General features: G+C 32.3%; 1 protein-coding gene across 2 annotated transcripts; it reads right to left on the bottom strand.

Annotated features, from left to right (window-relative positions):
• Positions 1–5,907: 5,907 nt before the first annotated feature.
• On the bottom strand, positions 5,908–11,118 carry LOC118031278 (transcription factor VOZ1). Of its 2 annotated transcripts, none has more exons than XM_035035630.2 (5): positions 10,954–11,118; positions 9,831–10,091; positions 9,513–9,662; positions 7,163–7,685; positions 5,908–7,027 (listed from the first exon to the last, which is right to left on the bottom strand). In XM_035035630.2, the coding sequence occupies exons 2-5, from the start codon at positions 10,056–10,058 to the stop codon at positions 6,459–6,461; spliced, it is 1,470 nt and encodes a 489-aa protein (XP_034891521.1). In that variant the 5' UTR covers positions 10,059–10,091; positions 10,954–11,118; the 3' UTR covers positions 5,908–6,458. The 2 variants fall into 2 exon arrangements, with proteins under 2 accessions (XP_034891521.1, XP_034891522.1); XM_035035631.2 differs by lacking the exon at positions 10,954–11,118 and adding an exon at positions 10,778–10,932.
• Between the last annotated feature and the right edge of the window lie 145 nt (positions 11,119–11,263).

Raw genomic sequence — 11,263 nt, 5'->3', positions numbered from 1 at the left:
ATTGCGGTGGCCTTAAAAATCATTATTAAAAGCTAAAGAACATATTTCTGGCATTTTGTTCTTTGATGAAGAAAGGTCTCGTTAAAGGAGTCGCTACCTAGTATTATGGTCATTAAAAACCCTAACTGGCTAGCAGGGATTCTATGGTACGAGACTGGTTATGCAAAAAGAAAGTATGACCACCTCTTAAGCGTTCTACCTAAGGTAGACTGCATCGTTGGTTTTGTCTTGAATTGCTAGGGGTTTGTTGTGCTTTATCTTTGATGGTCTACCTATAATATTGATTTTTTGCATACATTTAGGTGTCTTTGCTTTCCATTTCTGCATCTATATCATGCTCATAAATTGGATTTTTGTTTCTCTCCATATATGTTCTTAGGCTATATCTACTCTCATCTTGGTTATCATTATCTTGACCTCATATTTCAATGTATCCTTTTTCCAAATGTTTCCTCGTCATGTTCGTTTTCATGAATAAGTATTTTCTTTTGACAAATTTGAATAGATGACATAGCCCCACAACACCTCTCCCGTCATATTACTACTACCTACTTGTCTAATTTTCTTAATTCTCTATGTTTTTTCATTGCCCTACACCTATGGCCTCTCCACCACCTATACTACCTACCATTTCTTCCATATTCAAATAGCCCAATAGCCTTGCTTTTTTGTCACTATATGCTTGTTTATCTAATAATAATTCTTTAGATACAGGTTTTCCTCCTTCAAAGTTGTAATTTTTCAGGTCTGATATTAATGGTTCTCTTGGTTCTACTATTGTTTCATCTAAGTTTGCTGCTACCAGTCCAACGTCACGATCTGAATCTCCTACTGGGTTAAATTTGGTTTTTGACCTCACATCCTATCCTCTACAACAATATACAAATTTGGCCTTCCTTGCCTCTTGTTATGTGGTTCATCAACATCATATGGTTCTTTATCAACAGTTGTCAAAGATAGCAAATCTGATGGCTTTTTCAACTTTGTCTAACAACCTTATCTCTTAAGTACTCTCTCCTCATGCCAATGAACTGATTATATTTTCTTATGCTGACAGGTACGAGGCTTGGCACGATGCTATAAAGGATGAGATTCATGTGTTGTGTTTCAATGGCACTCGATTTTTTGTTCCTTTTCATCCTTTAATGAATGTTATTGGTAGTAGTTTGGTGTGCAAGATAAAACATCATGTAAATGGCAGCATTGAGCACTATAAAGCTCAATTGGTTGCTAGACATTTTACTTGACAATAATATATTGATTATTTTAAGACTTTTAGTTCTATCATTAAGCAAGCCACTGTTCGGTTGGTTTTCTCCATTGTGGTTTTCTGTGGTTGGAAGATTAATCAATAGATATAGATGATTGTGAAATCAAACACCAGCCCAATATCGAGATTTTTTTTTAGATCGTGATAACCTCATAAAAAGCAAAACAAAACCAATTATAAAATTGAATTCTCAATTAACCTGGTATCTAAGGATAAAAAAAATTAAACTTACCAGATTCACGAACCAAGTTAACCTACCAAACCTATGAATAGGTCCATGAACTTTAAAAAGTTTAATAACATAATTTTTTTCTAAATTTTTTTTTTAAAGTATATGAGAAAAAAATAAATGATAAAAAAGTCAAGTTTAATTAATAAAAAAAAAACCCACCAAAACTTGTAAACCAAGGCAACCCGAGTTACTTTGGTAAAACCCGTAAACCATGCTAACCTTATAGAAAGAAAAAAATAAAAAATAAATAAATTATGAAGCCAAATTTCAATTATCTCAATATTAAAAAGATGAAATAGACAAAAAAAAATATTGAAAAAAAAATCATAACAAAATTCAAAAAAAAAAAAAGAAAAAAAAAAAAAAAGAAAGCAAAACATTATGGATTTATTGTTATTAAACAATGCAATGTATATGGGTGAATAGTAGTTTCCTTATACCCTTTTAATTTTTGTTACTTTATAAAGTTCAATAACATAACTTTTCTCTAAAATATTTTTTTTTAACTAAATGAGAAAAAAAATAAACCATTAAAAAATAAATTTCAATTAAAAAAAAAAAGACAAACTCACCAAACTCGTAAAATAGGGCAAACTAGGTTACCTTGACAAACTTATATAAAGGCAAAATAAAAAGAAGTAAATTATGAAGTTTAATTCTCAACGATATCAATTTTAAAAAATAAAATAAAAAAAAAATAGATTTGAAAAAAAATCATAAAAAAATTCAAAAAAAAAAGACAAAAGAAAGCAAAACATTGTGGATTACTAGTACAGTAGGTGCTGGGTGAACAATGGTTTCCTCCGCATTCTTTAATTTTTATTACTTCATAAATTTTAATAAAATGGTTTTTTTTTCTAAAACTATTTTTTTTACAATATAAGAAAAAAAAATATACTATAAAAAAGTCAAGTTTAATTTTTTTAAAAAAAAAACCCACCAAATCCATAAACTAAGGCAACTTGAGTTACCTCAATAAACCACAAACAATGCTAACTTTATAGAAAGATAAAATACAAAAAAAATAAAAAACTAAATTCTCAATCATTTCAATAGTAAAAAATAAAATTGATAAAAATAATTTTTTAAAAAAAAAACATGTATTCAATTAAAAAAAATATATAAAAAATTACTATAGCAATCTCATTCTTTATGAGAAAAAATATAGTTTTTTCATATATATATATATAAAAAGAGGAAAGGCATATGTATGGTTGTTGGTAGAAAGCCTTTACATATGCCATAAATGTTCATACTATGGTTGTTGGAAGCTATATAAAAGAGGAAAGGCATATGTATGGTTGCTGGTGGAAAGCCATATGTATGGCCATAAATGTATGCTTGTTGGTAGAAAGCCTTTACATATGCCATAAATGTTCGTACTATGGTACTATGGTTGTTGGGAGCCATAAATGTATGTATGGTTGTTGGTGGAAAGCCTTTCCTCTTTTATGATGCCCTCAGCAATAATACTATGGCCATCTGTCACAGTAAGTACAATGATATTTTGGTTTGTGGCTTTTATTTGAGCAGAGAAGGCTGTCATAGCTGATTGCCACGTATGAGTTGATGGAGTGTTGAAAGAATTGTGGATGGAACATCGTCGTTCTTCTTGTAGTAGAAATGCATAAGCTTTATTAGCAAGTGGAAAGAGATCCGTTTATATAATTTGTGTTGTTTTGGTCTGTGCTTAAGTACTCTCTCCTTATGGCAATGAACCGATTATATTTTCTGATGGTGACAGGTATGAGGCTTGGCATGATGCTATAAAGGATGAGATTCAGATGTTATGTTTCAATGGCACGTGGTTTTTTGTTTCTTTTCATCCTTTGATGAATGTTATTGATGGTAATTTGGTGTACAAGATAAAACATCATGTAGATGGCAGCATTGAGCACTATAAAGCTCAGTTGGTTGCTAGACGTTTTACTTGACAAGAAGGTATTGATTATTTTAAGACTCTTAGTTCTATCATTAAGTAAGCCACTATTCGGTTGGTTTTCTCCATTGTGGTTTCCCGTAGTTGGAAGATTAATCAATATATATATAGATGATTGTGAAATCAAACACCAACCTAATATCGAGATTTTTTTTTAGATCGTGATAACCTCATAAAAAGCAAAACGAAACCAATTATAAAATTGAATTCCCAATTAACCCAGCATTTAAGGATGAAAAAAAAAATAATTTAAAAAAGTTAAACTTACCAGATTCACAATCCAAGTTAACCTGCCAAACCTATGAATAGGTCCATCAACTTTAAAAAATTTAATAACATAATTTTTTCTGAAACTTTTTTTTTTTAACTATATGAGAAAAAATAAACGATAAAAAAGTAAAGTTCAATTAATAAAAAAAACCCCACAAACTTGTAAACCAAGGCAACTCGAGTTATTTTGGTAAACCCGTAAACCATACTAACCTTATAGAAAGAAAAAAAATAAAAAAAAATAAATTATGAAGCCAAATTTCAACTATCTCAATATTAAAAGATGAAATCGATAAAAAAAAAATTGAAAAAAAAATCATAAAAAAAATTCAAAAAAAAAAAGAGAAAGAAAGCGAAACATTGTGGATTTATTGTTATTCACAGTGTAATGTGTATGGATGAACAGTAGTTTCATTATACCCTTTAATTTTTGTTACTTTATAAAGTTCGATAACATGACTTTTCTCTAAAACTATTTTTTTAACTAAATGAGAAAAAAAATAGACCATAAAAAAATTAAATTTAATTGAAAAAAAGACAAAATAGTACCAAACCCGTAAAATAGGGTAACCTGGATTACCTTGACAAACTCATAAAAAGGCAAAAAAAAAAAAAGTAAATTATAAAGTTAAATTCTCAACGATATCAATTTTAAAAAATGAAATCAACAAAAAATAGATTTGAAAAAAAATCATAAATTTTTTTTTTTTAAAAAAAAAAAACCAAAACATTGTGGATTACTATTGTAATCCATAGTACAATAGGTGCTAGGTGAACAATAGTTTCCTCCGCATTCTTTAATTTTCATTACTTCATAAAGTTTAATAACATGGTTTTTTTTTTAAACTATTTTTTTTACAATATAAAAAAAAAAGACTATAAAAAAACCAAGTTTAATTAAAAAAAAACCCACCAAATCCCTAAACTAAGGTAACTCGGGTTATTTTGATAAATCCGCTAACCACGCTAACTTTATAAAAAAGATAAAATAAAAAAAAAATTATAAAGCTAAATTCTCAATCATTTCAATATTAAAAAATAAAATTGATAAAAATAATTTGGAAAAGAAAAAGAAAAAAAACATATATTCAACACACACACACACACACATATAAGAGGAAAGGCTTTCCACCAACAACCATACATACATGTATGTATTATGGTTGTTGGAAGCTATAAATATATGTATGGTTGTTGGTGGAAAGCCTTTCCTCTTTTATGATGCCTTCAGCAATAATACTATGGCCACCTGTCACAGTATGTACAATGTTATTTTGGTTTTGGTTTGTGGTTTTTATTTGAGTACAGAAGGCTGTCATAGCTGATTGCCACGTATGAGTTGATGGAGTGTTGAAAGAATTGTGGATGGAACATCATCGTTCTTCTTGTAGTAGAAATGCATAAGCTTTATTAGCAAGTGGAAAGAGATTCGTTTATATAATTTGATACCGTAGCGTTTGGTACAATATTATTTAAAGAATGTTTAGAAATATGGTAAAGATTGATTTTTAAATTATTTTTTATTTTAAAATATATTAAAATAATATTTTTTTTTATTTTTTAAAAATTATTTATTACATTAGTACATTAAAATAATCTAAAAATATTAAAAATATATTAATTTAAAGAAAAAAAATTAAATTGAATATAATAATAAGCCCAGCCCCAGTAGGCATTGTAGGTGAATAAGCTTTATTAAGAGATGTATTTCTGGGTTTTTGAAGTCTTTGAATTTGTGTTGTTTTGGTCCATGCTTAGCAAAGAGAAAATTAGGAAAACATGATGACCAGGATTGATCATAACTCGCTGACTCTTGACTCAATTGGTATCCCAGGTCATTGAAAGCAGCCAAGTCTAGTTGGGATCGATTGAGAAAGATATCAGGTTTGAGAAAAGAAATTTGGGAAAATGAAGAGGATGAGTTGGTGACTTTAGAGATTATATTTGAGAAAGATATCAAATTTTGGTTTCAAAACAGTGTTCCTGTGTTGTTTTTAAATGGCCAAGCTTTGACTGAAATATTTTCATGATATCAAGAGAGCTTCAGGACTACTGTCACAGGTATGTGATAAAGCCTGCGCGGTTTGTGTTAATATGAGTGGGCTGAAGTTGAAATAATTGTAGGTTATGAATATTTCCAGAAAAATCACTGTAATCTTGTATCACAATAGGCTGCCAGAGTAAGAACAACACAACTGGAAAATGGGAATTGCAAACTAGATTTGTAAAAATTCGAAATAATATTTACAAATCCCTGAGAAAGAGTCGAGAGCATAACTATTTAAACAGACAATATCATATACTTGAGGGCAGGAAAGTCCTAATGAAAAAGTATCTTCCGTTAGCAAGAAAACAGCAGCTATTAGTAGCATAGTCTTAAATCCCCCCTCCCAAAAAAAAAATGTTAAGTATATTAGTATATTAGCAATTGTTTGCATCCACCACTTGCTATTCTGGTGATTTTCCACTTTCCAGGGTGAATCAGCATATCATATCAGTTATATAAAAATGGACTGAGGAAAAACAGCCATTTTTCTTCACCTTCAATAAGTTAGAAGACGCTTCAGCTTCCACAACAGTGATGCAGGCAGCGCTCAGGTGAATGAACTATGCACAATTCTGTGGTGAAAAAGGTGCTTGAACTCATGTTATTGAGGTTGGAAAACTAAAGACCCATGCATCACTACTATGAAAAGTTGCCTAAGCTAATGCAACTAGACGACAAACAATGCTTGTTTCCACATAAATCATGGTTTCTTAAACTGTGTCAGATAGTAGTCTCCTAGATCCTCAACGAGATAATCATAATGCGGACCTGGCCCATAGTCATATGCTTCATTGGTTGGTGCTGCCCGGGTTGCGCCTGAATAAACATTTCTGACACCGGCCTTAGCATTCACTTTGGTCCGTCCTTTGACAGAACGCTTGTGGTCAGAGGGAAATTCAGCAGTGAGCCTCCCCATCTGCTTCTGCAGATCAACAACTGATTCATTTGCTAGTTTCCCCTTAGCACTCTTCTTTCCATCAACAGCCTTCAATTCCAATCTATATAATGCACAAGCATCACAGTTATTGATTTCATATTCATAAAGATGCCATTCAAAATTGTTCAATGGTTGTGGATCCATGTAATATGATCTCTTTAACCCTCCAAATTCATTCATAACTTGTTTCCTTGACTCATGCCAACCACGCCCAGTGTAATCAGGCAATGACCTTTGCTTTCTGTTCCCACTTTCAAATGCTCTGCGAGGCTTATCAAAAAAGAGCCATTCCCTAATTGTTTCACCCTTGAGAACCGAAAGATCAAATAGCTCTGTGATATTAGAAGAAAATTAATTCAACATACAAAAATTGCAAAGGATTTATCAGAAGACATATTCTGCTTCAAATAGAAATAATAAAATAGCTACTGCTCACCAAAGACATAAAGCAACATATATTAACATACCAGGTGCATTCCATGGGGACTTCGCAGTTGCAGCTCCCTCACATTCTGGGATTCCAACATCTTTTCCTTCAACCTTTGCACTAAGGGAAGAAAATAGAAGACCATCTTTCAGACCAATTCCTCCAGGTCTCAGAATCGGACTCAGTCCAGGTGGCCCTTCATTCAATGCTACTGCATGATGAAAGCTGCTACAATAGTCCTGGTACCAGTCCAACCCTCCTTGAGCAGGCCTCGGACAATCCCAAAGGGCACATTTTGGGCCTAAGAAAGCTGAAGGCGGAGGACACATGCTTGGCAGATAGCTGGAAACAAGATGGGTAGCAACCTCACCCAAATCCATGCCATTAAAACCAGTGTAAAAGTTTTGCTCAGAATTCTGAAGTAAATCAAAATTATGGTATTCCAACTGAGCAACCCCTTCAATGTTATTAATCACCATGCTACGAACTCCTGACAGGGAGTCTTTGCATTGATCAACAAATGGGAAGACATGCTCTTGCTGATCATGATTCACACCATATCCCTGAATCAAATAAACCACAATCACCTGTGAGCATCCTTTTCAGTTTTAGCCACACACGAAAGTTAATGCAATTATGCAAATAAAGCAAATTAGATATGCAACATTCTCAAAACATGACAACGTAAAACTAAGCCATTTTAAGCTATAAGTAAAAGCATTTCACATCTCAAAACAAACAAACACAAGGACTACAAACAGTCAAAAACTAAATCACCATGCAGTCACTAAGCGAAGAGGATAAGTTGAAAAAAAAAAACATACTTTAAACATCTTTTCATAGTTTGTTTACTCTTAAGCAAGACAACTGCAGAAACATACAAAAGTAAGGAAATTTTATGATCTGAATACACCAGAAATATACCAACTTTTTGCTGAGATAATATACATTTTCTACTTATAACCTATAGAGCAGGTACTTGAGATGAAATTTTATTTCAAGAAAATCGCTCAAATGTTATTAACTCAGAAGGCAAATCATCAGACAGGCTCGGACTAGAAATAAGATGAAATGAATATAGAATAAGACACAATGAACTGCAAATAACTGGCACCCAAGAGTAGAAGGTTATTATCCATCATTAATCTTCCATTAATATCCCAAGCGAGCGTAGAGTAAGCAAGTTTTGCATTATGGCCTATAGCAGTGCATTATTGTATCCCCCAAACCTCATCCATCACCAAAACCCATTTAATACTTGTCTATGCAATTTATTTTTTTTAACTTGCACTCTGACTAGGTTCCAAGAGTCAAACGTCATCATGGGCAACCTTTGAATCAATAAGCACAAAACAACAGACAGAGTACCCTACAATAATCTTCTTCTCCACTCTCTACCAATACTATTCCAGCCCTTGAGATTTCTTGGGGAAATTAGATTCCTTGGTTTTCTTTACAGCCTCCAATAATAAATTTGAGGGAGGAGTTGGACTAAAATCAATTAACAAAGTTGTCTTGAAGTGTATAATAAATTCACTTGTTGGGTAAAAATCCAAAATTAGTGGAATTGAATTAAGATAATCTTTTTTTTTTCCTTTTAGTTTTAAGTGTAAATCTCTTAATTGTTCTTTCTTTTTTGTCATTTAGCGTAGGGCATAATGGATGTGCAAGTAAATATGAAAAGCAAATACTCCTTAAAAGAAGATGTGAACATTGCATGAACCCTACCATGCAATGGCCAACTCTATGTAACTCTACGTGAAATCTGAACACTGGATCAGATTTCATATTTTTGGAATAAAGCTCTAAAATTCAATTCATTACCAAATCAAGCCTTCCACCCACAAGAGTGCAGCTTAATAACATAACTGAACTGAAATCACCAAAAACCTGACTTTCCAAACAAGGGTCAATATTTCTTCTCAAGATTCCCTATTTTAAGCTGCATGAGCACTCAAGTCTGGCTTTCAACCTTGTTTAGTGATTTGATTGATAACCATGGACAGCAAATCAATGCTGTAAATATGAAAGCGATACATGCAAAAAACTATATCCAGTAAAAGGGAGAAGAGAGCTGAACTTTCTACCAACACATGCTTAATTCAATTACCTTGTGACAAAAAACAGCAATCGTATTCTAGATCTCCAATCTGTTTTTTCATTAGCAAAGCCTATAAAGGGATTGTTTGTTTTTGTGGTTGAATTTGATTTTCAAACTATGCAATAAATTGATGTTTTTTTAGGTGTTTTTCAATAGTTTTGATGTGCTGATTTCAAAAAAAAAAAAACATCATTTTAATACATTTTCAATTGAAAAGCAATCTACACCGCATTACCAAACTCACACTAAACCTCACAAAATAACCGCACAAGGTTAAAAAAAAACCTACCTCTTGAAAGACAACATTGTTTCCAACTTGCAAGCTCTGATCATTAGGTTCCGGTTTTGGTGCTGCTAATGCACTAGTGGCATCATCTTCCTCCTCACAAAGCTGCAGCAGCCTGCATATGTCTGTTGAGAATGACCCAAGACTACCACCCTATAATCCCACAAAGGTTGCAATTCACAATTATGATAATCATCCAGTACAAACAAAATATCATGCATTCTCATCACATGAACTAAATACATGCCAAGTTCTCACATACATACATGGTATGTAAAGATATACATGGACTATAAATGGGATAAGATATTCAATCCTAACTTGTTGCAAAGAAGATGCTGGAGAAGGCTCATTGAGCTCAGCTTTCCATTCACGAAGCATCTGATGAACTTGCTCCTCAAGGACAGCCACATCAACCGTGCGGCTTTCTTTCCTTGCAAACTGCAGATCCAAGAACATCCCTTGAAGATCATCAACACGGTTCTTCGCCTTGTCCTTGAAAAGCTTATGAGATGCTGACTTACAATTGATCTTCGAACCCTTCCCCATCACAATAACACTCCCGTTACTCTCCACAAAACCCTACAACCAAAATTCCACTTAAGACCAGGCACAATAGCATTTAATCAACAATGAACATAAAGCACATTTTCAAGTAAACTTAGCTTAAACCAAAATAATTCCATACTAGCCATTCAAGAAAATCCCAATTAGATTATTGTCAATAACCACCATAAAATAAAAAAGAAAATATTTGAATAAATTCAGTTTAAATGTCAACCAATAAAATATCCTGACAAAACATATTCGGTCGAAAAAACCACCACCTACGACTGATCATGTTTTCAAAGAATTGGTATTCTCCACCAAAATAAACAAATAAACAAATAAAAGGTTTAAAATATCAATGTTAAACCTCAAGAAAGAAAACCAATTGTCCATAGAACCCTTTGAAAGCATGATCAATAATAGAATTCATTTTTTAAAATAAAAAAAATCAAAGCAGCTGAAAAATAGCACAGAATCGTAACTAAATCAGCAATTCAAGAAAATCCAACATGCCCCCATCTTTTTTCATCATTAGTTTTTGCACTTGAATTCTAAACAACATGCACACTTCTATAAATATTAAATTAGCAAATCAGTAAAAGCAAAACTAAATCACTGACACAAAACCATAACAATCCAAACACAGACAATAATTGACATAAAAATAACATAAAATCCAAGAAAAAAAAACTTTTAATCACTGATCATCACAAACTTACTACGAAAACCTTTCTTTCAGTTCTCACCAAGAGAGAGCAAAAAATACAAAACAGAGAGAAAGAGAGATTTTCTTATGCAATGAAACGTGTCAAAGAAATGGGAAAAAAAAAAGCTCTTTATAAGTAAATATATTCCAGAAACAAAAAGCAGCAGAGATTCGTCTTGATTTTTTTACCTTATTTTTTTGCGTACTACATTTATTATTTTCCCATTTTCTTTGTTTTTTTCTTTTTCTAGAGGGAGAGAGATTTTGTAGAAAGAGAAAGTGCGTGGGTTATGGATAAGATAGTGTGTCTCTAACAATGGTATGTTTTCGGTGCGGGTGTGAGGGAATGTATGTATGCGTACGCGGCAGAAGCTCATTAGGTGGTGGTTTTATACTACTTATTTGGATGTTATAGTTTGGAGTTACCCTTATGTTTAAAGTAAATTGCAGCTTTGCCCTGTGGGTTTGACCTCCTGTGCTCGTAGAGGAGATAGGTTTG

Source organism: Populus alba, chromosome 11 (assembly GCF_005239225.2).
Source record: "Populus alba chromosome 11, ASM523922v2, whole genome shotgun sequence".
Lineage (NCBI taxonomy): Eukaryota > Viridiplantae > Streptophyta > Magnoliopsida > Malpighiales > Salicaceae > Populus > Populus alba.
Note: the sequence above shows the minus strand (reverse complement) of the source record. Positions and strands in the feature narration are given on the sequence as shown.

Coding starts and splice junctions, on each gene's coding strand:
- LOC118031278 (XM_035035630.2), bottom strand. CDS start 10,058: ATGGGGAAGGGTTCGAAGATCAATTGTAAGTCAGCATCTCATAAGCTT. Junction 9,663..9,830: donor CAGCATCTTCTTTGCAACAA/GTTAGGATTGAA, acceptor GTGGGATTATAG/GGTGGTAGTCTTGGGTCATT. Junction 7,686..9,512: donor ACAATGTTGTCTTTCAAGAG/GTAGGTTTTTTT, acceptor TATTTGATTCAG/GGATATGGTGTGAATCATGA.